Source organism: Atractosteus spatula, unplaced genomic scaffold (assembly GCF_055471065.1).
Source record: "Atractosteus spatula isolate fAtrSpa1 unplaced genomic scaffold, fAtrSpa1.hap1 Scaffold_85, whole genome shotgun sequence".
Taxonomy (NCBI): domain Eukaryota; kingdom Metazoa; phylum Chordata; class Actinopteri; order Semionotiformes; family Lepisosteidae; genus Atractosteus; species Atractosteus spatula.
In genome coordinates this window covers 35,768-60,444 of record NW_028296918.1, presented here as the reverse complement: position 1 = coordinate 60,444, position 24,677 = coordinate 35,768, and the positions used below count along the sequence as shown (strand labels likewise).

At 47.8% G+C, this 24,677-nt stretch overlaps 4 protein-coding genes across 5 annotated transcripts; all 4 read left to right on the top strand.

Annotated features, from left to right (window-relative positions):
- The first annotated feature begins 441 nt into the window (after window positions 1-441).
- On the top strand, window positions 442-2,358 carry LOC148805129 (zona pellucida sperm-binding protein 4-like). Its single transcript, XM_088909769.1, has 9 exons — window positions 442-655; window positions 731-918; window positions 996-1,093; window positions 1,170-1,297; window positions 1,375-1,564; window positions 1,652-1,799; window positions 1,876-1,951; window positions 2,035-2,157; window positions 2,222-2,358. The coding sequence occupies exons 1-9, from the start codon at window positions 442-444 to the stop codon at window positions 2,356-2,358; spliced, it is 1,302 nt and encodes a 433-aa protein (XP_088765895.1).
- A 7,131-nt stretch (window positions 2,359-9,489) lies between these two features.
- On the top strand, window positions 9,490-11,515 carry LOC148805128 (zona pellucida sperm-binding protein 3-like). Its single transcript, XM_088909790.1, has 9 exons — window positions 9,490-9,852; window positions 9,923-10,041; window positions 10,117-10,220; window positions 10,303-10,480; window positions 10,562-10,679; window positions 10,803-10,888; window positions 10,970-11,088; window positions 11,188-11,313; window positions 11,400-11,515. Exons 1-9 carry the CDS (start codon window positions 9,490-9,492, stop codon window positions 11,513-11,515), a joined length of 1,329 nt encoding a protein of 442 aa, XP_088765916.1.
- A 4,588-nt stretch (window positions 11,516-16,103) lies between these two features.
- Window positions 16,104-18,035, top strand: LOC148805127 (zona pellucida sperm-binding protein 4-like). Of its 2 annotated transcripts, none has more exons than XM_088909763.1 (9): window positions 16,104-16,317; window positions 16,393-16,580; window positions 16,658-16,755; window positions 16,832-16,959; window positions 17,037-17,226; window positions 17,314-17,461; window positions 17,538-17,613; window positions 17,697-17,819; window positions 17,899-18,035. In XM_088909763.1, the coding sequence occupies exons 1-9, from the start codon at window positions 16,104-16,106 to the stop codon at window positions 18,033-18,035; spliced, it is 1,302 nt and encodes a 433-aa protein (XP_088765889.1). The 2 variants fall into 2 exon arrangements, with proteins under 2 accessions (XP_088765889.1, XP_088765888.1); XM_088909762.1 differs by having other exon boundaries at window positions 17,884-18,035.
- Window positions 18,036-20,317: 2,282 nt separating this feature from the next.
- On the top strand, window positions 20,318-22,343 carry LOC148805126 (zona pellucida sperm-binding protein 3-like). The gene is made up of 9 exons (XM_088909761.1): window positions 20,318-20,680; window positions 20,751-20,869; window positions 20,945-21,048; window positions 21,131-21,308; window positions 21,390-21,507; window positions 21,631-21,716; window positions 21,798-21,916; window positions 22,016-22,141; window positions 22,228-22,343. The coding sequence occupies exons 1-9, from the start codon at window positions 20,318-20,320 to the stop codon at window positions 22,341-22,343; spliced, it is 1,329 nt and encodes a 442-aa protein (XP_088765887.1).
- Window positions 22,344-24,677: the final 2,334 nt, after the last annotated feature.

The following is a 24,677-nucleotide window of genomic DNA, read 5'->3' as shown; positions in this document are numbered from 1 at the left end:
CACTGCCAACGATGAAGCTAGTGTGCATTGGTATTTCTATCAGTTAAAAACTGAAAACCGGATTTTTTTTGGCATATAACCAGAAAGTGAACCAACCGAAAATATCCCAAACTGCACATCTCTGTTTATACCGCTCCTCTGTACCGTCAGTTCTTCTCTGAATCGGCTGATGGCACAGAGCGCTTAGAGACGGATGCAGCTCTTTACTCGATAAGAGGTCAAACACATCGTGTTGAGATATTAGTCTAAGCCTCGCGATAGCTCGTTCCAGTCGAACAGGACGCTCCGTGATGAATCAGCTGACTCGGGTGTCGCTCTGAGTGTCCGAAGTCCTCGTGCGCGCGCTACAGCCCTCCAATCGCCGCCCTCAGCCAATCAGGGCGCAGCGAGTATTTCAGGAGCTGAGCGCCGCTTGTCTGCAGTTCCTCGGCGAGTTTCACGATGGAGAAGTCAATGAGCAGAGGGAGGATGGGGTTGTACATTGTGTTGTTTTTGCTATCGTTGGATTGTTCTTTAGCTCAGGTTCAGAAGTGCCTGGTTAATGACAGTGACAAGATAGCATGTGGTGACTTGACTATCGGTAAAAGTGACTGTGAAGCTAAAAATTGCTGCTTTGATCCGTCCAGCCAAAATCGCTGTTACTATGGGAATGAAGGTGGGTTTTTGGATCTTGAGCGTCTTCTATGATGAGCTTAACGGGCTTGGTTTACCAGCTCTTGCTTTCCTCCAGTGACTGTCCAGTGCACCAGGGATGGCCAGTTTGTGGTGGTCGTGTCCAGGAATGCCACCAGCCCTCAGCTGAGCCTGGATTCAGTCAGCCTGCAGGGGGGCAGGAGTGCCCCCTGTGGCCCTGTTGGCACCACTGCTGGCTTTGCCATGTTCCAGTTCCCAGTCAGTGCCTGTGGCACCAGCATGAAGGTGAGGGGCTTGATCCTTCAGCTGAGGATGTTGTTCCTGTGGGGATTCCTGACCTTGTTCATGTGTCCTTCCTCCAGATTGAAGGTGGTGCCGTGGTGTATGAGAACATGATGTCCTCAACCTTTGCTGTGATTGGGGGACCTGCTGGCTCCATCACAAGGGACAGTTTCTACAAGTGAGTGAGCGGCTGCTGCTTCCCAGAGTGCTCTGGTCTTGCTGGATCCCATGACTGCCTGCTTCTCTCTCTCCAGGCTGTTCTTCCAGTGCAGGTATGCAGACGATGACCTTGTTCCAGTGCAGGCTGTGGTCTACACGGTCTCCCCGCCCCCTCCGGCAGTGTCTCCAGGACCTCTCCGTGTGGAGCTCAGGATTGCAAGAGGTAGCTGTCAGGCCTTGGGCTGTGTGAGCCGAGTGTGTGGGGCTCCTGCTGAACCCCGCTGCTGCTCTCGTCCTCAGGAGAGCTGTATGACTCCTACTACAGTGACCTGGACTACCCTGTGACCAAGGTGCTGCGGGATCCTGTGTATGTGGAGGTCCACATCTTGAACAGGACTGACCCCAACATTGTCCTGACCCTGGGGGACTGCTGGGCCACTTCCACTCCCAGTCCTCTCAGCCAGCCCAGCTGGAGCCTTCTGGTTGCTGGGTAACCTGACCCCTGTGGCTCCGACTGGCTTGTCTCTGTAGTGTCCCCTTGTGGAAGAGCTCACCCTCCCTGTTGCTGTCCTTGCAGGTGTCCCTACAGAGGTGACAACTACCGGACCACCTTGATCCCTGTGGGTGGCTCCTCAGGGCTGCCGTACCCAACGCACTACCAGCGCTTCATGATTCAGATGTTCACTTTTGTGGATCCTGCCTCTCAGGTGCCTCTGATGGAGAAGGTAGGGAGCAGCTTGTGGGGAAGGAGGTGGTGGCTGGTCCTGGGCTGTGCAGTGACCCTTGCTCTGCTCTCTCCAGGTGTTCATCCACTGTAGTGCAGCAGTGTGCCAGCCGACTGCTACTGAGCGCTGTGTGCCCACCTGTGGCAGGAGGAGTGAGTTCTGTCGGGACGGGGCGGTTGTGTGCCAGTCAGCTGTGTGTATCCTTTCCTGATGCTGTTGTCCTGTCCTCTTGCAGGAAGAGCTGTTGCTCGCGTGGCAGAGGACTCCTCCAGAGAAACTGTGCTGGTGTCCAGTGGGGAAGTGATCCTGGTTGGATCTGAGCTTCCAGCTCTGGATCAGCTGGATTCCCATCCTGAAGGTGAGGGAGGGGGGTGGAGGCTGAGTGTCTGATCCTGTTCCCTGTGTCTGACCCCTTACTAAAGCTCTTCTCTCCACAGCACCCCGGTTCCTGAGCTATGGGCTGCCGGTAGTAGCTGCCTCCACTGTGCTTGTGGTCTCTGTTCTGGTGCTGATGGCTGTGTGGAGATCTAGACCTCGGTTACAGATGGTCAAACTGTGATCTCGTGTAATAAAGAGGTTTTGTATGCAACTCCAGTCCCTGCTGTCTGTTAAGACTAACTTTCTTTTCCTAGTATCTAAAACCTAAAGCAGAGCTAGCAATTGTCTAAATGTAAAACCTAGTTATATGGAGGGGGTGGGATGCCTTTCTCCTGCTCCAGTTGCATGTGGCTCACGGGTGGACCTGGTACAAGTAATCTGGGTTTCCCCTAATGCTTTGTGTGAAGCTTGATCAGTTCAAACTGTTGCATCCTGTTTTCCTTGTAGGGTGATGTTCTGAGTGAGGTCTTTTAAGTCAAGTTCCTGTTTGTCATTACACTCATACAGGTATATGGTATTATCAAATGCTATTTAGCTATCTCTCGGACGATAAGTAGTACAAAGAAAAACAACACTACAATTGTATAACAAAAAGACGGAGACAACAGGCAGTGTGCAAAACAACAAAAAGGTAATAGATAATTTGCATCAACAGAATGAAATTATAGGGAGTGAGCTTTTTGACATGTAAGGCAGAGGTAGATTTCAATGTGTGTTTGAGTCTTTGGTAAGAAAGAAGGCACTGTGAGGTTCAGATCATAGGTGAGAGAGGCTGGGAGTTTGATAGTTCGGGGGTAAAAACTGTCTCTGAGGTTGGTAGTCTGGGACCGAATGCTGCGGTACCGTTTTCCAGATGGTAGAGGGTCATACAGTCTGTAGCTGGGGTGTGTGGGGTCTTTGATGCTAAGAGCTTTCCTCAAGCATTGTCCGTTATAAATGTCCTGTATAGATGGGAGGGCAACCCCAGTGATGGAATGTTTTCACCACCCGCTGTAGGGCTTTGCGGTCAGCAGTACTGCAGTTGCCATACCACACTGTGATGCAGCCTGTCGGTGTGCTTTCTGTACTGCATCTGTAAATGTTAGTGAGGATCTGGGGACATATCTTAGCCTTCTTCCTCCATCTTAGGAGGTACAGGTGCCGTTGTGCTTTCTTGATCAGACAGGTGGTGTTGAGAGACCATGTGAGGTCCTCGGTGATATGGACGACAAGGAATTGAAAGTTACTGACCCTTTCCACTATAGTCCCGTTGCTGTGGATAGGGGCATGTCCGTTTTGCAGTTTCCTGAAAGCAATGATTGGCTCCTCGGATTTGCTGACATTGAGGGTGAGGTTGTTGTCCTCACACCACGTTGTAAGGAGATTGACCTTGTTGTAATGGAAAGAATAAGGTTCTGGATCCCGAGATGGAGTCAAACGGATGACTTTATTGCATGCAAGGAACAATAAAGCTGAAATCTTGTTTCCCGCAAGAAATGACAAAACGGAAGTGTTGTTCAAAGTGCCGGTACAAACTTTAGGCTTATATAGTCCTTCCTTGCTTCTCTGATTCGTCATTCGTTATTATGGTAAAGGGGGGAGGTCACGTGTTTGACCAGTTTACAGCTTTTTGGCCAAATGGTCAGGGATTAGTCTCCAGGGGTTCCCTAGCTCGCATCTGGAATCCTTATCAGTTAACCCCCTTCCTGCCATAAACTCCAGCCTTAGAAGTCTAATCTTCATGCAGAAAGGACTTAAAATTAACCCCATCTTCACATCTTACTTTAACCTCCTCTCTGTAGGCCCTCTCATCATTGTCATCAGACCTACAACTGTGGTGTCATCGGCAAACTTGATGATGGGGTTGGTGTTATGTTTGGCCTTACAGTCGTGGGTGTAGAGGGAGTAGAGTAATGGACTAAGCACACACCCCTGGGGGCCCCCAGTGTTCAGGGTTAGTGTGCCGGAGGTGTGGTTTCCAAGCCTGACAGCCTGAGGTCTGCCTGTCAGAAAGTCCCAAATCCAGTTGCAGAGGGTGGTGTTGAGACCCAGTGCACTGAGTTTCTTGACTAGCTTCTCTGGAATGATAGTGTTAAAAGCTGAGCTGAAGTCGATGAATAGTCTTGCGTATGTGTTCTTTTTGTCCAGATGGGATAGGGCAGTGTGTATGGCAGTGAAGATTGCGTCATCTGTGGATCTTTTGAGCTGGTAGGCAAACGGGTACGGGTCCAGTGTGTTTGGAATGGTGTCCTTAATGTGCTTCATGACCAGCCTCTCAAAGCACTTCATGATGACAGATGTTAGTGCCACTGGTCGGTAGTCATTAAGACAAGTCACTGTGGTTTTCTTTGGTATTGGGATGATGGTGGTTGTCTTGAAGCAGGTGGGGACTATGGCTTGGGCCAGAGACATGTTGAAAATGTCTGTGAATACACCCGCCAGTTGATTGGTGCAGGCTCTGAGGATGCGACTGGGTCCTTTTTAGCAGAGATCTCCTCACCTCATCTGCAGATAGTGAGAGCAGCTGGTCAGCTGCGGAGGGTGCAGCTCTGTTGACTGGTTCTGTGTTGGCTTCAAACCGAGCATAGAAGGTGTTGAGCTCGTTAGGCAGGGAGGCATCATGGGGAGGTGCACAGATGTTCTTCCTCTTGTAGTCTGTGAGGGCCTGTATACCTTGCCACATGCGCCTTGGGCCATTAGTGGTGAAGTGTTTCTCTAATTCCTGTTTGAGCGTGTTTTTTGCATGTTTAATACCATTGTTTAGATTGATCCTGGCTGCCTTAGTTCTGATTTATTGCTCGATTAAGCTTCATTTCTCATCCAATATCTGAAAGACAACCTGTGTGTAAGCCCAAGGTTAATTCTGTGCATTTCACACTTGGATACAACTGCCTTCCCTTCATAGGATCTTCCTGGGCTCTATGCGGACTCCAATTTCAGGGGCAGTGGGACAGTAACCATTCTAACACCTAGGTAGATAATTCAATGTTTACTTGCACACTCCTCTGTTTAACCATTTTGTAATCAAAATGCCTGTATTTCCTTGCTACTGAAATGTATCAACATTGACAGGTGCATACATAGGAGTATCTGGTTCTTGTCAAACTGTAGCTTGCTGGGGTGTGCTTGGGCTCTCTTCTCGAGTTCCATCTGGACTACACCCCTGCTCCCAGCTGTATTGTTTTGCCTGTCTGGTATTACTGGTTGTCCAATAGACAACAGGTTTATCAATTTGTAACGAGTTGTCTGTTTAGTGCCTGCTCACAAATTGAGTCACAAGTGTGGCAGTCTTGTAGTGAATTACTACTGGCAGTAGTGATAGCCAGAAGTGGGCTGCTGTCTAATTAACCGGTTGGCTTTTCATACTGAGAAAGTGGACCTAGATTAATGCCACCTGCTACAACAATTCAGGACTCAGATTAGTTCCCTCACTCCATCACCTTAAACCAGTGGTTCTCAAAGTTCTTTGACCAAGTACCACCCCTCATCAAACCAAAGCATCCAGCTACCCCCCATGAGTCATTTCCTCATAGGAACCACAAATCTCAAAGACCAACATGAGCGCGTGTGCACATGCGTGTATAATATAAACAGCACTGGGCACTTACCGTTTCAGTGAGAGGGGTGAGCCTTGATACAATTCACAACAGTCGAACAGATCTTAAATCCTCAGGCAGTTTGACTGCCAAGGCCTCGTGGTAAATGCTGCAGTGCGTCCACTTCATATCTGGAGCAATGTCTCTAATTCGTGCAACTCCACCGCTGTGTCTGCCTGTTATCGCTCTAGCGCCGTCTGTGCAAACTCTGATGCATTTGTTCCAGTCGATGCCATTCTCTTTGATAAATTCATTCAGAACTGAAATATTTACTCTCCTATAGTTCTTGTTGGTAGTAGCTTATAGAACAGAAAGTGCTCATGGGCTGTGCCCTCAAACTCATGCCTATCATGAACTAGCAAATTGGCCAAACCAACGACATCTACAGAGTCCTCTAATTGCGGTGAAAAGCATCTGCTCCTTTTGACGTGCTCCATCAGCGTACTTTTGACATCCGCCATATCAAGAATTCTACGAGTGACTGTGTCATTTGAAAGAGGCAGCTTTTTCTCCACATGTAATACGTGTCCGCTCCTTTGCCAACGATAAACAAAGGTTCTTCACAAATAATGTGGGGCTTACCTGCCTGAGCACTCCGCAAGCTTGCGTTTTCCCCGTTTCCATTTCAGAACTTAAAAGAAGTTATGTATTTTTCTCAAATAAACCTAGAAGTGTCCTTAAGTATTTTTCTGCTGCCTATCACGCTTTCCTGTGCTCACAAGCCTGGCAGTGTTCCAAAATCACGCACATTCTCCTCTCTCCCTGTTTGCTGGTCATATAATTTTTAAATACAATTGCCTGAAATTCAGACCAGCCCCCCTATTTAATGTTTTACCACAAGGGCAAAGTTTAAGGCTGTCAGCGCATCGTGTCTCATCTCATTTTGTAAAAACAAAATGCCTGTGCTGAACGCTGGGGGCACGAATTTCTGTGCATCACTTCCAACAATGATCATTGTTGGTGGTATCGGAAATTCATTGTTTCATCGGACTATTTACAAAAAACAAGCACTTCCTTCCAATATTTACTACAATAGACTGGTGTCCCATCCTGGGTGTACCCCACTCTGGGCCTCGATGGATTATCTATGGATGGATTAGACAATTCCTATTACACTACAGATGTAGCTTTTGTGTGTAAAATACAGGTTTAAGCAAGTAAAGTTGGAGATTCACAGATCAGTTTGACAAGAAAAGCTGCGTTTACCCAGCTGTCCAAACACAGAGCCCAACAGAGAGTGGAGACCAGCCGGTTCCTAACCCAACACACAATGGACCATCAGATGTGGGGGGGGGGAGTAGCTAGTTCGGCTGGTTCACCGTGACAGCACGTACAGTATTTGGATGGTGGGGTGAAAATGGAGAGCTTGCAAACTCCCCCAGAAGAAAGCCCACCACGAATCGAACCCAGGACCCCAGAGCTGCAACAAAGCCATGCTAACAGAGAAGCATGCGTGCAGCCCGTTTTTAATCCGTTGCAAACGATCAAGCGCGGCTGCTAATGGAAAGAGCAGCAACGCCAGGCGCCTGTTTCGCTCCTGGATCGGAAGGTGTGAGAACAGTTGTCTGCGCTCCGCGCGCGTCCGACATTTTCGCTGGGACAAAGCGTGTCTGCACTGCACGCAGATCCGGAGAAGGAAATATCACGTCGAGTTTCTCCCTTTTCACCCCGGGGACATAGTTAAAACACGAAAGATGTCGTTTTAGGCTTTTAATTCTTGAAATCGTTCACCCAGCGCTTTTCCTCCAAATTGACCGGCGAAGCAGAAGAACATTCGAACGAAAACAAAGAAGGAGTTTTATCATTTACAAGACTGTAACTATACAATGGTCATTTTGGCAGAAGGAGACATTCACAGTTTTAATTCAATAATAATCTTATAGTCGATGTGAATTCAGACGTGTCGGGACTAGCGCTTATCTTATTCATTTTTTACATCTTGCCAGTAGCAACAGCTGTAACAGGAAATTTTAGATACCGTGACCGCAAAATATAGCGAAGATCCTAGTTTCTAATATTCATTGTAAACAATCAGCAGTCTACTCAGGAGAAATTAGTCTTCACTATTGGCAATAGACACTCTTCAGATCAGTCCACCTCTCTAAATCGACTTCAAATGACAATGTGTGTGTGCTATCGTCAAGACTTAAAGTAAAGCCATTCGTGTTTTCAACTGTAGAAGACTGACTCCAGCAGTCCCCACAACCAACATTTCCACTGGGACACAGCTGGGGGACAAAACACGTGTCGTCACTGCACACAGATCTGGAGAAGGAAATACTGTATCACTACGAGTTTGTCTTTTCACTAGAGGGACACATTCAATCCACGAAATATCTCATTTTCGGCAAATTCATTGAAATCATTTGTGCAAACCTTTCCTACATATCAACCGCCACAAAGGAGAAACACTCCGACGAAAATAAACGAGGAAGTGGAGTTCGCTGATTTAGAAGGTTTTAGAAATACAATTTGTAAGGAATAATAGCAGGCATATCCTAATAAGACATTTAAGTAAGAAGTCAATAATGAGATCTTATGATGTACTGTATGTAAAGTGAGACGTTTTCGGACCAGGTCTTATCTTTTCTCACTAGTTCACCTCTGATCAGATCATTCTCAACATCTGGTGGTCAGCAGGCAAAAGCTCTAACAGGAAATATTAGATGTACGTACCACAAAATACAGCCAGCGTCCTAGGGTAACTGACCGGGGTAAAGTTAGCTTGAAGTTCGAAAACGGTTTTGGCACGCCTGTATCGCTTTCACGAAACCTCCTAGGGTTACGAAAACACTTGCTTTGTGTATAAAGTACATTGTGACTGTTTTAACAGCCTTCATATTGTCGTTTTTATCACTTTTTCTGACCACGCACGAATATTCTTTTGTCCATATCTTCGCAATGGAAGCACAGAACGCCTTCAAACCAAATGCATTTTAAAGAGCACGACTTGTGGAAATTTCCACAGCCTCTACATCAAACTATCAGTGAGCTAATGATCTTTTTTGATAAAAAAGTTTTTTGAAACTGCTCAATACGGCTTCGTGCGAAAAACCCGTATATCACCATAGGAAGCAGAGCAGCGCAGTCTCCAATTACCCAGACTGTAAGCACGGGAATAAAGTTTGGTTTGATTTCTGAAACCCTTTCTTTATGTCCTGTTTTCACTCAGGTAAGGGTCAACTATATTCACAATACCGACAGCAGAAAGATTCCAATATTCTTTACTCAGCAGCTTATTAAAAACAGCTCCCATGATTTTCAAACCGATTTTTGACACAGAAGACCGACACAGCTTTGCGTTCTGACTCTCTTTTTCTCGTGCTTCTATTTAATGTGGCACTATGCACTGGGATAGGGGAGTGCTGTTCACAAGCCAATAGCTCGGTGACCTAAGAGGTGTCGTGAAAACGCTACAGGCGTGCCAAAATCGTCTTCGAACTTCAAGCTAACTTTACCCCGGTGTTTAACCGTAAGTATTCACTGTAAACAATGACCCGTCTTTTCAGGAGAAATTAGTCTCCATGATCCTCCTTCACTTGAACTATAACGGCTTTTCCACGGGGTTGATTCAATATCCTGTCCTCCTGCGTGTGAGCTGACAGAGTTCGGGTCCTCGTGAAAATCTTCACTCTGCGAACCTGAACGTCATCACGTGCGAAAGTCTCGGTGGCTTTAAAAGGAAGGAGCTCGCAAACAGCAGGTATCGTGGTTTTGCGAGGTGTTTTCATTTCGAGATGGGGTTTTCTAGTGGTCTTTCCTTTCGGCTGTTGACCTTGCTGTTCCTCGCAGTTCTGTGTGACGCTGCGCAATGGCGCGCCCGCGCTAACGTCCAATCCGGCATCAGGCGCAAGGGGGTCGCCTTTCTGGACTCGCCTCTGCTGCCGCGGCAGCAGAAGCAGCAGGTTATCCGGGCTGTGTCGGCGCAGTGCGGGGAGAGTACGATCGTGGTGCAGGTCAAGACGGACCTGTTCGGCACCGGGCAGCTGATCGACGCCTCGGATCTCAGCCTGGGAGACTGTGCGGTCACCCGGCAGGACACCGCGGCGCAGCTCCTGATCTTCGAGGCTGAGCTGCAGGCGTGTCGCAGTGTGCTGACGGTAAGTGGTTCTGCGGTTGGGCTGCTTTTGGTTCTCGGCTGTTGGGTGACTGGATCTGTGATCTGTCTAGACCGTGGATGAGCAACTGGTGTACGGCTTCTCTCTCCACTACACCCCGAAGCCGGTGGCCAACACCCCCATAGTGAGAACGAATGGCGCTGTTGTGGGTATCGAGTGTCACTACATGAGGTGAGTCCTGGAGGAGCAGCAGGGCTGACTGCCTGGAGCTTGACTCCCTGCTGACACCTGCCTCCTGTCTGCTAGGCTCTACAATGTGAGCAGCAATGCCCTGAAGCCCACCTGGGTCCCCTACACCTCCACCAAGTCTGCTGAGGATCTGCTGGACTTCTCCCTGAGCCTCATGAGTGGTAGGTCTCCCCCTGAGACGAGTCACGGTGTAGTTGGGTCAATGGGATGTGTGCTTGAGATTGGGGTTCCCTTCTCATCCAGATGACTGGAGCTCCCGGAGGTCCTCCAATGTGTTCTACCTGGGGGACGTCCTGAACATCGAAGCCTCCGTCACCCAGGCCAACCACCAACCCCTGCGGCTCTTTGTGGACAGCTGTGTGGCCACCTTGGTCCCTGACCAGACCTCCACTCCCAGCTACTCCTTCATTGCGAACTATGGGTGGGTGTGACCTCGGGTGGCTTGAGCTAGTGAACACTGCCTGCCGTCTCTCCAGTTCTACACTGCCTTCTCTCCTTTCAGGTGCCTGACTGATGCCAAATCCACAGGCTCCAGCTCGCGGTTCATGCCAAGAACCCAGGACACCAAGCTGCAGATGAAGCTGGATGCCTTCAGGTTCTATCAGGATGCCAGGAGCTCAGTGAGTACTTGATCCTGATCCCTTCTGCTTTCATGGGTTTGTGCCGGTTGTGAGAACAGCATGTCCATTACAAGCCCAAGATGGAGGCCTGGGTGTAGCTTGATCCACTCGTGCTCTTGGCAGATCTACATCACCTGCCACCTGAAGGTGACTCCTGCTTCCCAGAGTGTGGACCCCCTGAACAAGGACTGCTACACTGAGGGCAGCAGGTCAGTGAGGAGGCAGGGAGCTGCTGTGTCCAGCTGGTGCTCAGTTGAGGGAGCTGCTCTGACCCTGTGTCCCTGCTGTAGGTGGAGATCAGTGGATGGGAGTGACCAGGTCTGCAGCTGCTGTGACTCCAGCTGTGTGCCTACTGTACGATCCAGGTATTGGGGTGGCAGGAGCAGGAGGGACCTGGCTTCTACAGGGGGTAAGGCACCCTTCCTCTGCCACTCATGGCATGGATCTCCTCAGGGTAGTGGGGGTCAAGAAGTGGTCTACAGCCAGGCTTGTCCTGCTCTTGTTGCAGCTCCTGAGTGGGGAGCTGATGCCACTGTTGGTCCCGTGCTTGTGCTGCAAGAGCAGGTTGCTGAGAGGCCAGTGGAGGCAGAAGGCCAGAGCTCCCAGCTAAGAGCAGAGGAGGACAAAGCCGCAGGTACTGGCAGGAGGTGCTGTCATGTCAGCTGGCCCCTCTCTGTGGCAGTGCCCACTTGCTGAGGCTCCTCTGTGCTTTCTTTCCAGGCCTGCCTGTGGAGGCTGTGATCCTGGCTGGTGTGGTGACTGCTGTGGGGCTGGTCTGTGCTGCTCTGCTGGGGACAGTCCTGCACAGGAGGAAGCAACACAAACCCATGAACTGACTTGATGTGAATGAGGAATAAACTGGTTTGCAAAGTGTCTCTTGTACGGAGCTGCTTCTTTCCTAAGGGGAGTTTTGGGGACTGGTGAAGTTGGGTGGGAATGCAGTACTGTCTAGGATTCCTGCTTCTGCACACTGAGGGTGGTCAGCTGCTCAAGCAAGCAGTTGGGTAGAAAGTGTCAGTTCGGTATTGCTTCTCCCAGACTGTAGCATAGCAACTGAAATCACTAGTAAAAATACCCTGGGAGTGACCGAGTCCAGTGTCTGCGTTCTTCCCGGGAAAAGCAGGGCTCTCTTCAGGAAACGGGAGCAGCCTGAGCCGTGACGTATCGGATCGTACAGGTTTTAAAACGGCGCCACAGGCAGGAGTTCTTTGATGTCGGCTGCCAGAACGAGAGCCCCTCCATGCCTTTAAGGCAATGGATGAATTTATCAACTCTCGCATCTCCGAAGGTCCCCTATTCCGCGAAGAGGAGAAACGGGCACCGCCAATACTTCGTTGGGAAAGCAGTATGTGAACTCAACGTAAAAGGCTTCAGCATATGTACCCAGCATCCTAAATCAAGCGTGTTGTACTTGCGCTGTACGTTTCCAGTGGGCAAAAGACGTATAATATACGTCTATTAAACGCATACCTTAGACGTCTAAATGTGGTCTAAAATTCGTCTAGAATGAAATTCTAATATACGTCCAAAGTTATACGTCTATGTTTAGACGTTCATTATACATAAATGGTTGGAGTTCTATTATACGGATAAATTTAGAGGACTATTATACATATATGGTTGGAGTTCCGGATAACTTTAGAGGTCTATTATACGGATAACTTTAGACGTCTATTATACGTATATGGGTAGAGGTCTATTATACATCAAAGATAGGTTTTATAGGTGTAGAAACAAGTAAACCAAGCCAATGATTTGGTTTAGAAATTTATTCTGAAAATACACATTCACACCTGAAAAATTAAATTATACATTGTATGCAATCAATCAACAATCAACATATGGGCAATAATCATAAAAAAAAAACACAACTAGTCTTAAACTTCAACTACAAATTCTGGTAACATCAATATACAGTATAGTAATGACAAACGCAAACTAATTACATTAACACACTAACTCAAAACCACATTTTGATTCAAATATAAATTTTAAAATGTACAACTTATATATTTCCAAAAAAAACAAATATTACAATGGAAGTTAAGACGATTTTTGTCCACCATTTGCAAACCCTGTCTAATTGTCCTAACAGGACCAGAAACCTATTATTTTCAGTGTCCAGATCTCCTGGCCCCCTGCCTTGCATATGTATTCTTCAAGTAACGCATTGCGTGCTCCTTTATATCTTTTTCTTTCGATGTAGGGTGGGACTTCAGCACTGCAGCTAGGAGAAAATTATATAATATTACTACTCAAATAAATGATGGTTAATATCTTCTTGAGTATAATCTAAAAAATGAACCATTAAGGTTTACTAAGCTCAAAGCTGAAATAAACGGATAAAATTAGAGAAACGGCAAAACGATTTTGTGTAATCTTCCCCTTCACACTATTTTTATGTGCCATTTTTTGCTTATTAACATACTATTTTAATCTAAATAATATTAAGTAAGATCTGTATGTATTCAGATAGTATTATTATTATTATTTATACTTACTCGTCAAAAGAGGATTGCTGAGATATTTGCGGATATACTTCTACGTTTGAAAAACGTGTCCAAAATGGCGACCAACGAATACTAGCAATGCATTGTGGTATATAACCGGAAAATATGCTGGGTTAGATATTTTCTCAACGTATGCGTTTATTAATGTTGTCGATATTATGGTTGAAATTTAACATTGATAATACATCGCGGCTATGTGCCCCCTGCTATGTGCTGATGTGCAATTTTAACGCATACAGTTAGTAAGGATCGGTCACTGTTATTATATACAGTATAATGACATTATGGAAAAGGATTGGGAACAGGCCTGGCGTCACGGGGGGAGGAGTGTCGTCCCTTCAGTTTTGGGCAAAAGGATTTACTTAACTTAACTTGTGCCCTAAAAAAATAGTTGTACTTTGTCAATGGTCAGACAACACTAAATGACACGAACAGTCACTCGGACTGTTTGATGGGCAGGAGGGCTATCCGTCCAGGAACTGCACATATCAGTGTCGTTATTGAGTGTCAACATTACGATCCTGTTTGCTCAGTTGGACCGATTCCTTGCAGTAGTTTATCATTATACTTAAAATCGTTATATAACTAGGACTAGTTACAGCAGTCTGTGCTTTCTGTTGGTTTTACAACATTTTTTTCTTAACGATTCAGAACGTCCATGTAGCTGCAAAAATGAACGCTTATGGTACTTTTCGCTCCAGGCAATACAAACCGTGAGAGTGACGAAAAATGTGAAACTGAACTTCATCGCAAATACCAGATTGCTAGTCGTCTTCTATCATGAAGCACTAACCAATGGCATAGCTGCGAGATTTCATTTGGGTAGCTGCACCGTACAGCTCCGTTTCAACCGAAATATCACCCCCCCTCAGAATTTCAGACGCCCCCCTACAGATTTTTCCCCGGGCACCGCGCACTGATCGGGGGACGGGGTGTCCAGGAAATGGTATCAACTTTTCCCAAGAAAATAAAAATAGAAACTCTATAGGCACTCAAACATTTTACTGTTTTTTTTCAGGCAGGTGGCAAGACCCCCTCCGCAAAACCCATGTATGCCAAGCTGTGGGCATTGATTCGTCGAATATACGTATATATACGTCGCCTCGACGTATAATCAACGTCGAATTGCAACCGTAAAATCGACGACATGAATAAACGCATATATAACGTCGAAAACACATCTAACACAGTGCCTGAGGCTTTTTACTGTATGTATCGTGTGTGCCGCAACTAGGAGTATACGGCACTCTGCACAGTGTACGAAGTAAATTATTTTCGCAGTAATTAATTTATTATATTTACTATATTTATTATACACGTGTAAATTAATTACTGCGAAAATAATTTACTTCGTACACTGTGCACAGTGCCGTATACTCCTAGTTGCGGCACACACGATACATACTGTACAGTAAAAAGCCTCAGGCACTGTGTTAGATGTGTTTTCGACGTTATATATGCGTTTATTCATGTCGTCGATTTTACGGTTGCAATTCGACGTTGATTATACGTCGAGGCGACGTATATATACGTATAGCCGTAATTTCGCCGTAAATATACGTATATTCGACGAATCAATGCCCACTGGGTTAGTTGGACATAAATCCTATTTTAAAGATGAACAGGTTTATAGGCTTTTAAAACGGCCAAGGAAAAGATTACAGGATCTAAACACGTGCATTATTAGTCCACCACACCATGGCCTTTTCCCTATTGCCGTAATTAACGGTGCCCTTTAATGAAGTTTGGTCTTTTCCTCGACGTGTTTGTTTAAAGCGCAAAATGTCTGGTTTTTCTTGCTCAACATAACGGTCCAAAAGGGCCGTATCGCCGGCTTAACGGCAAAGGCCAATTTCCAGTGGCCGATGAGCAATACTGTGTTTAAAACAATCTGAAAGTACCGCTATTCTAAAGCGCCTCATAAAAGTGAATACAGACATTAATCGCGAACTAGACATGTGATGCTCCATGTGGACGGAATCGCTAAAACGATAAAGCCCTTTACATCCCTAAAACCAAAATGTGCTCCGTTCATTTGAAATTGATCATTCGAAGCTGCTGTCCACCACAGTAGTTTTTGAGTAGAACATTCGTTTATATTTTTGTTAGCTAAAATATTGTAATTGATCAAACGTGAACGCTAACGTAGTGTATTAACAGCACGTATTTATAAGCTAGACTTCTGCTCTTTCAGGGGGAAATTGCAAAACTTCGCTGGTTTCAGTGTTTAGGGAAAAACTGTAGAATACGAATGACACAAGGCAGAAAAACTCAACTGTACCGAACAGCTCGTCTGTCTCGGTCACAATCTCCGTAACTCACTAATTTGAACGTGCCAGCAAAATGTTTTTGGAGTGTAATGCATCTGCCTCTGCGTGCTTGTTTTTCCAAGACAATGCAAGAGACTCCTCGTTTGGATGACTGTAAGAGCAGCTGTATGCCCCTTTTATTATTTACATCTGTACATGAATATCACTGCCAACGATGAAGCCAGTGTGCATTGGTATTTCTATCAGTTAAAAACTGAAAACCGGATTTTTTTTGGCATATAACCAGAAAGTGAACCAACCGAAAATATCCCAAACTGCACGTCTCTGTTTATACCGCTCCTCTGTACCGTCAGTTCTTCTCTGAATCGGCTGATGGCACAGAGCGCTTACAGACGGATGCAGCTCTTTACTCAATAAGAGGTCAAACACATCGTGTTGAGATATTAGTCTAAGCCTCGCGATAGCTCGTTCCAGTCGAACAGGACGCTCCGTGATGAATCAGCTGACTCGGATGACTCTCTGAGTGTCCGAAGTCCTCGTGCGCGCGCTACAGCCCTCCAATCGCCGCCCTCAGCCAATCAGGGCGCAGCGAGTATTTCAGGAGCTGAGCGCCGCTTGTCTGCAGTTCCTCGGCGAGTTTCACGATGGAGAAGTCAATGAGCAGAGGGAGGATGGGGTTGTACATTGTGTTGTTTTTGCTATCGTTGGATTGTTCTTTAGCTCAGGTTCAGAAGTGCCTGGTTAATGACAGTGACAAGATAGCATGTGGTGACTTGACTATCGGTAAAAGTGACTGTGAAGCTAAAAATTGCTGCTTTGATCCGTCCAGCCAAAATCGCTGTTACTATGGGAATGAAGGTGGGTTTTTGGATCTTGAGCGTCTTCTATGATGAGCTTAACGGGCTTGGTTTACCAGCTCTTGCTTTCCTCCAGTGACTGTCCAGTGCACCAGGGATGGCCAGTTTGTGGTGGTCGTGTCCAGGAATGCCACCAGCCCTCAGCTGAGCCTGGATTCAGTCAGCCTGCAGGGGGGCAGGAGTGCCCCCTGTGGCCCTGTTGGCACCACTGCTGGCTTTGCCATGTTCCAGTTCCCAGTCAGTGCCTGTGGCACCAGCATGAAGGTGAGGGGCTTGATCCTTCAGCTGAGGATGTTGTTCCTGTGGGGATTCCTGACCTTGTTCATGTGTCCTTCCTCCAGATTGAAGGTGGTGCCGTGGTGTATGAGAACATGATGTCCTCAACCTTTGCTGTGATTGGGGGACCTGCTGGCTCCATCACAAGGGACAGTTTCTACAAGTGAGTGAGCGGCTGCTGCTTCCCAGAGTGCTCTGGTCTTGCTGGATCCCATGACTGCCTGCTTCTCTCTCTCCAGGCTGTTCTTCCAGTGCAGGTATGCAGACGATGACCTTGTTCCAGTGCAGGCTGTGGTCTACACGGTCTCCCCGCCCCCTCCGGCAGTGTCTCCAGGACCTCTCCGTGTGGAGCTCAGGATTGCAAGAGGTAGCTGTCAGGCCTTGGGCTGTGTGAGCCGAGTGTGTGGGGCTCCTGCTGAACCCCGCTGCTGCTCTCGTCCTCAGGAGAGCTGTATGACTCCTACTACAGTGACCTGGACTACCCTGTGACCAAGGTGCTGCGGGATCCTGTGTATGTGGAGGTCCACATCTTGAACAGGACTGACCCCAACATTGTCCTGACCCTGGGGGACTGCTGGGCCACTTCCACTCCCAGTCCTCTCAGCCAGCCCAGCTGGAGCCTTCTGGTTGCTGGGTAACCTGACCCCTGTGGCTCCGACTGGCTTGTCTCTGTAGTGTCCCCTTGTGGAAGAGCTCACCCTCCCTGTTGCTGTCCTTGCAGGTGTCCCTACGGAGGTGACAACTACCAGACCACCTTGATCCCTGTGGGTGGCTCCTCAGGGCTGCCGTACCCAACGCACTACCAGCGCTTCATGATTCAGATGTTCACTTTTGTGGATCCTGCCTCTCAGGTGCCTCTGATGGAGAAGGTAGGGAGCAGCTTGTGGGGAAGGAGGTGGTGGCTGGTCCTGGGCTGTGCAGTGACCCTTGCTCTGCTCTCTCCAGGTGTTCATCCACTGTAGTGCAGCAGTGTGCCAGCCGACTGCTACTGAGCGCTGTGTGCCCACCTGTGGCAGGAGGAGTGAGTTCTGTCGGGACGGGGCGGTTGTGTGCCAGTCAGCTGTGTGTATCCTTTCCTGATGCTGTTGTCCTGTCCTCTTGCAGGAAGAGCTGTTGCTCGCGTGGCAGAGGACTCCTCCAGAGAAACTGTGCTGGTGTCCAGTGGGGAAGTGATCCTGGTTGGATCTGAGCTTCCAGCTCTGGATCAGCTGGATTCCCATCCTGAAGGTGAGGGAGGGGGGTGGAGGCTGAGTGTCTGATCCTGTTCCCTGTGTCTGACCCCTCACTAAAGCTCTTCTCTCCACAGCACCCCGGTTCCTGAGCTATGGGCTGCCGGTAGTAGCTGCCTCCACTGTGCTTGTGGTCTCTTCTCTGGTGTTGGTGGCTGTGTGGAGATCTAGACCTCGCATCCAGAATACCAAGCTGAATCTGGAGTATGAATAAAGGCCTTGTTCTGAACTCCCTTGTGTACTGTTTTGGATGCTTCCCTCTTCCGTCAGCATGAAGTGCTGTAGTTCAGTGTCTATGTGAAGATGTCCCTGTAAGCCTCTTCAATGGCAGTGTTTTTCCATCTTTCATAGACAAATACTTGCACTAGTTCTTGGCCAATGCTTTTTCTTGGAGGCTGTGGTCTTAATGATATTCCTTCAACGGGCCTGGGTTCTAATTGACTGCACTTTGGAAGACCAAAGTTGGGGGGGCTCATCAGGGCTATAGGGCTCATAAACAATTCCTCTTTCATTCTCAGCCCCGTGCGCAAGTTGACAAACTAGCTCCCACTCCCTTCTGAGTGAGTTCACCCCACGCCCTCCTGTTCTACTTCTTTAGAACAACACACCAGGACCCAGCCAGCCAAACATTTCTAGTTTGATTACAATTAGTTTTTCCTTCAGCTACCTGTCAAAGCAAAAATTAAACCATGATTTAACTTGGGGACTAGTGCTGTGCATGAACAAAATGGTTGTAACTTTCACCCACTTCTCTACAGCCTGAGTCCAATAAAAGTGGTGGAGATGAGCCAGTTCCTAGCATAACTGAACATGCAAACTCCCCCGGAATGTACACTAGTCAGGAGTCCAACCCAATAGACACTCTTCAGATCAGTCCAGCTCTCTAAATCAACTTCAAATGACAATGTGTGTGTGCTATCGTCAAGACTTAAAGTAAAGCCATTTACTCCAGTAGTCCCCACAACCAACATTTCCACTGGGACACAGCTGGGGGACAAAACACGTGTCGTCACTGCACACAGATCTGGAGAAGGAAATACTGTATCACTACGAGTTTGTCTTTTCACTAGAGCGACACATTCAATCCACGAAATATCTCATTTTCGGCAAATTCATTGAAATCATTTGTGCAAACCTTTCCTACATATCAACCGCCACAAAGGAGAAACACTCCGACGAAAATAAACGAGGAAGTGGAGTTCGCTGATTTAGAAGGTTTTAGAAATACAATTTGTAAGGAATAATAGCAGGCATATCCTAATAAGACATTTAAGTAAGAAGTCAATAATGAGATCTTATGATGTACTGTATGTAAAGTGAGACGTTTTCGGACCAGGTCTTATCTTTTCTCACTAGTTCACCTCTGATCAGATCATTCTCAACATCTGGTGGTCAGCAGGCAAAAGCTCTAACAGGAAATATTAGATGTACGTACCACAAAATACAGCCAGCGTCCTAGGGTAACTGACCGGGGTAAAGTTAGCTTGAAGTTCGAAAACGGTTTTGGCACGCCTGTATCGCTTTCACGAAACCTCCTAGGGTTACGAAAACACTTGCTTTGTGTATAAAGTACATTGTGACTGTTTTAACAGCCTTCATATTGTCGTTTTTATCACTTTTTCTGACCACGCACGAATATTCTTTTGTCCATATCTTCGCAATGGAAGCACAGAACGCCTTCAAACCAAATGCATTTTAAAGAGCACGACTTGTGGAAATTTCCACAGCCTCTACATCAAACTATCAGTGAGCTAATGATCTTTTTTGATAAAAAAGTTTTTTGAAACTGCTCAATACGGCTTCGTGCGAAAAACCCGTATATCACCATAGGAAGCAGAGCAGCGCAGTCTCCAATTACCCAGACTGTAAGCACGGGAATAAAGTTTGGTTTGATTTCTGAAACCCTTTCTTTATGTCCTGTTTTCACTCAGGTAAGGGTCAACTATATTCACAATACCGACAGCAGAAAGATTCCAATATTCTTTACTCAGCAGCTTATTAAAAACAGCTCCCATGATTTTCAAACCGATTTTTGACACAGAAGACCGACACAGCTTTGCGTTCTGACTCTCTTTTTCTCGTGCTTCTATTTAATGTGGCACTATGCACTGGGATAGGGGAGTGCTGTTCACAAGCCAATAGCTCGGTGACCTAAGAGGTGTCGTGAAAACGCTACAGGCGTGCCAAAATCGTCTTCGAACTTCAAGCTAACTTTACCCCGGTGTTTAACCGTAAGTATTCACTGTAAACAATGACCCGTCTTTTCAGGAGAAATTAGTCTCCATGATCCTCCTTCACTTGAACTATAACGGCTTTTCCACGGGGTTGATTCAATATCCTGTCCTCCTGCGTGTGAGCTGACAGAGTTCGGGTCCTCGTGAAAATCTTCACTCTGCGAACCTGAACGTCATCACGTGCGAAAGTCTCGGTGGCTTTAAAAGGAAGGAGCTCGCAAACAGCAGGTATCGTGGTTTTGCGAGGTGTTTTCATTTCGAGATGGGGTTTTCTAGTGGTCTTTCCTTTCGGCTGTTGACCTTGCTGTTCCTCGCAGTTCTGTGTGACGCTGCGCAATGGCGCGCCCGCGCTAACGTCCAATCCGGCATCAGGCGCAAGGGGGTCGCCTTTCTGGACTCGCCTCTGCTGCCGCGGCAGCAGAAGCAGCAGGTTATCCGGGCTGTGTCGGCGCAGTGCGGGGAGAGTACGATCGTGGTGCAGGTCAAGACGGACCTGTTCGGCACCGGGCAGCTGATCGACGCCTCGGATCTCAGCCTGGGAGACTGTGCGGTCACCCGGCAGGACACCGCGGCGCAGCTCCTGATCTTCGAGGCTGAGCTGCAGGCGTGTCGCAGTGTGCTGAAGGTAAGTGGTTCTGCGGTTGGGCTGCTTTTGGTTCTCGGCTGTTGGGTGACTGGATCTGTGATCTGTCTAGACCGTGGATGAGCAACTGGTGTACAGCTTCTCTCTCAACTACACCCCGAAGCCGGTGGCCAACACCCCCATAGTGAGAACGAATGGCGCTGTTGTGGGTATCGAGTGTCACTACATGAGGTGAGTCCTGGAGGAGCAGCAGGGCTGACTGCCTGGAGCTTGACTCCCTGCTGACACCTGCCTCCTGTCTGCTAGGCTCTACAATGTGAGCAGCAATGCCCTGAAGCCCACCTGGGTCCCCTACACCTCCACCAAGTCTGCTGAGGATCTGCTGGACTTCTCCCTGAGCCTCATGAGTGGTAGGTCTCCCCCTGAGACGAGTCACGGTGTAGTTGGGTCAATGGGATGTGTGCTTGAGATTGGGGTTCCCTTCTCATCCAGATGACTGGAGCTCCCGGAGGTCCTCCAATGTGTTCTACCTGGGGGACGTCCTGAACATCGAAGCCTCCGTCACCCAGGCCAACCACCAACCCCTGCGGCTCTTTGTGGACAGCTGTGTGGCCACCTTGGTCCCTGACCAGACCTCCACTCCCAGCTACTCCTTCATTGCGAACTATGGGTGGGTGTGACCTCGGGTGGCTTGAGCTAGTGAACACTGCCTGCCGTCTCTCCAGTTCTACACTGCCTTCTCTCCTTTCAGGTGCCTGACTGATGCCAAATCCACAGGCTCCAGCTCGCGGTTCATGCCAAGAACCCAGGACACCAAGCTGCAGATGAAGCTGGATGCCTTCAGGTTCTATCAGGATGCCAGGAGCTCAGTGAGTACTTGATCCTGATCCCTTCTGCTTTCATGGGTTTGTGCCGGTTGTGAGAACAGCATGTCCATTACAAGCCCAAGATGGAGGCCTGGGTGTAGCTTGATCCACTCGTGCTCTTGGCAGATCTACATCACCTGCCACCTGAAGGTGACTCCTGCTTCCCAGAGTGTGGACCCCCTGAACAAGGACTGCTACACTGAGGGCAGCAGGTCAGTGAGGAGGCAGGGAGCTGCTGTGTCCAGCTGGTGCTCAGTTGAGGGAGCTGCTCTGACCCTGTGTCCCTGCTGTAGGTGGAGATCAGTGGATGGGAGTGACCAGGTCTGCAGCTGCTGTGACTCCAGCTGTGTGCCTACTGTACGATCCAGGTATTGGGGTGGCAGGAGCAGGAGGGACCTGGCTTCTACAGGGGGTAAGGCACCCTTCCTCTGCCACTCATGGCATGGATCTCCTCAGGGTAGTGGGGGTCAAGAAGTGGTCTACAGCCAGGCTTGTCCTGCTCTTGTTGCAGCTCCTGAGTGGGGAGCTGATGCCACTGTTGGTCCCGTGCTTGTGCTGCAAGAGCAGGTTGCTGAGAGGCCAGTGGAGGCAGAAGGCCAGAGCTCCCAGCTAAGAGCAGAGGAGGACAAAGCCGCAGGTACTGGCAGGAGGTGCTGTCATGTCAGCTGGCCCCTCTCTGTGGCAGTGCCCACTTGCTGAGGCTCCTCTGTGCTTTCTTTCCAGGCCTGCCTGTGGAGGCTGTGATCCTGGCTGGTGTGGTGACTGCTGTGGGGCTGGTCTGTGCTGCTCTGCTGGGGACAGTCCTGCACAGGAGGAAGCAACACAAACCCATGAACTGACTTGATGTGAACGAGGAATAAAGTGTCTTGACTTGACTTTTTTTGCCATGTTCATACTTTACCCACCCATGTTGCCCTGCAGCACCCAATACTGTCTAGGCCTCCTAACCCTTTACTATCATCTGGTTCTACTCTCTAGCAAGAAAGTTACATGTTTTGTACATGGAGAGCTGGTGTTTTTCTTCCGCTGGGTTTGTCAGACCCTTATAAGGATGTATTTAATTTCAGATGAGCAGGGACCTCTGCTCTTTGAGCCTGTGGTTTCAGTCTGACAGCTTGTCTATGGAGCAAACAGGGATACCAATTCTTGAGCTGCACGTTGCTCCACTGTAGCCCTGCTCAGAGAAGTGTACTCCATTCACTGTTGCTTCCCTTGCCCTGTAGCATAGCACCTTGAAATGGAGTAAAACTACGCTGGGCAGTCAATGAGCAAGGTCCCTGTCTCCGCTGTGACGTCAGACACGCTTGAGAGTCCCAGAAAATCCAGGGTTTTGTTTGGAAGCGGCGTAGTTACTAATTATTCCCATAAGATTATGCAGCTTTTAGGAAAAAATTCTGAATGTGAAGGAGTTCTTGATCCCTACTGGAGAAGAGATCTCACTTCATGAAGGTATGGTAGTGGATTCGCCAGGTCTCGCCACCCTCTCCCCTTCTGGGATTTCAATACAATCCACTACAAATAGTTTCAGTTTGCAATGGTCTTTCAGGAAGTTACTTCCATCAAGATGATGGATATTTATGAACTTGCATCTCTGTTTTTTTTTTTTTTTTTTTTATTCTGTGAGAACAATAAGCCAAATATTCTTTTGGAAAGAAAGATGAGAACTCTGGTGTTACAATGTCAAGCGCCTATAATAAGCACTCCGCATCTTTTTAATTAAAATTGAGGTGAACGCTTATAAACTAAATGACGATTATTTTTTTTTCGACCGCAGAAATATGACCCAGGATCAGCCTATGTGACACTAGAAAATCATCGAAGATTATGAATTAATGATAGACGTAGAAAGGGTCAAGCCAATATAACAGTGTAAATGAATTTGCTGTGAGATTTCAAGCTTCCAGGAAGACACACTCAGTCATTCATTACGTCAGCTGAGCTGTATCGTCTGGACTCTCCAGTTACAGGCGCATCAAATCACTTTGACCATTTCTATGTCAGTGCTGCAGTGCACTTAGAGACAAATGTAGCTCATCACTCGATGAGAGTCTAAACAATTCGTTTTGAATTGGAAACCTTAGTCTAACTCGCGCGATAGCTCGTTCCAGTCGAACAGGACGCTCCGTGATTAATCAGCTGACTCGGATGACCCTCTGTAAAAGGATTGTATTATATATGAGATGTAATAAATTCTTTTGTACAGTTATTACCCCTTGAGCTGTACATCTTTATGGTCCCTGGTATATTAACATAACCGCTGCCAGCTGTATAAGCTGGAATCTGCACTTTTCTGAGATTCTCTTCTGAATGCATGCTTTTGGCTGATTGCTGGGTTGTAGAAGGAATAAGGACTGAGGGAAGGACCCACTTTCCTTACACACGGAACTCTGTGGAAGAGAACATATCCAATGGATACTGGATTGGCGAATTCTGGGTTGGAGCTGTGATCCTCCAGTATCTCATGGAACGTGCTACTAGCTTTCGTTTTTTGGGACAAAGGTGATTGTGTCCACTCCAAGCCTATTCCTCCCCCTCACTCCAGATGATGTGCTCTGGAGTCTGAAAGCCCAAAGTGAGTAAACTCTTGCCCCTAGACAGGTGTGTTGAAGACCATTATGTGTTAGTTGGAGTGTCACTGTAAAACTATACCACAAATGTATTCAGAGTGGTTTGTTCTCCTCTGCCTTAACTTTCAAAGGGTGATATTAAACTGTCATGTCCCAGCTGGTGAGTTGCTGGGTCCCCTCTCCGCAGGAGGCGTCTGTCCATTCCAGTGACTGCCTGCTTCCTTGAGAAAAGGGGTTTGAGGTTTCCGGGGAGGAAAAAAAGGATTATAAAATGCCTCTTGCAGATCCACAGCATAATCTTCTACAGTGTTTACAAGTTGTATTGACGTTATCATGGGCCTTATAAACATTTACAGCCTATAACGAGGTACTGTACTCGGTTTACTGCTGTAATGCAGTATGCGCCCTCGCCGGTGCCACCTCAGGTCGGCCCCCCCCCACCGTCGGGGACTCGAACCCGGGCCTCCGACGTCACTCAACAGCGACCCAGCCGCTTGAGCCAAAGGGCGGTGACGTCACCGCGCTGGTAAGGCGGCTCTCACAACCAATGGAGGCCGTATGCCTTACCCTGCATTTCATACCATAGAGGGGCAAAGGTCAATGTTA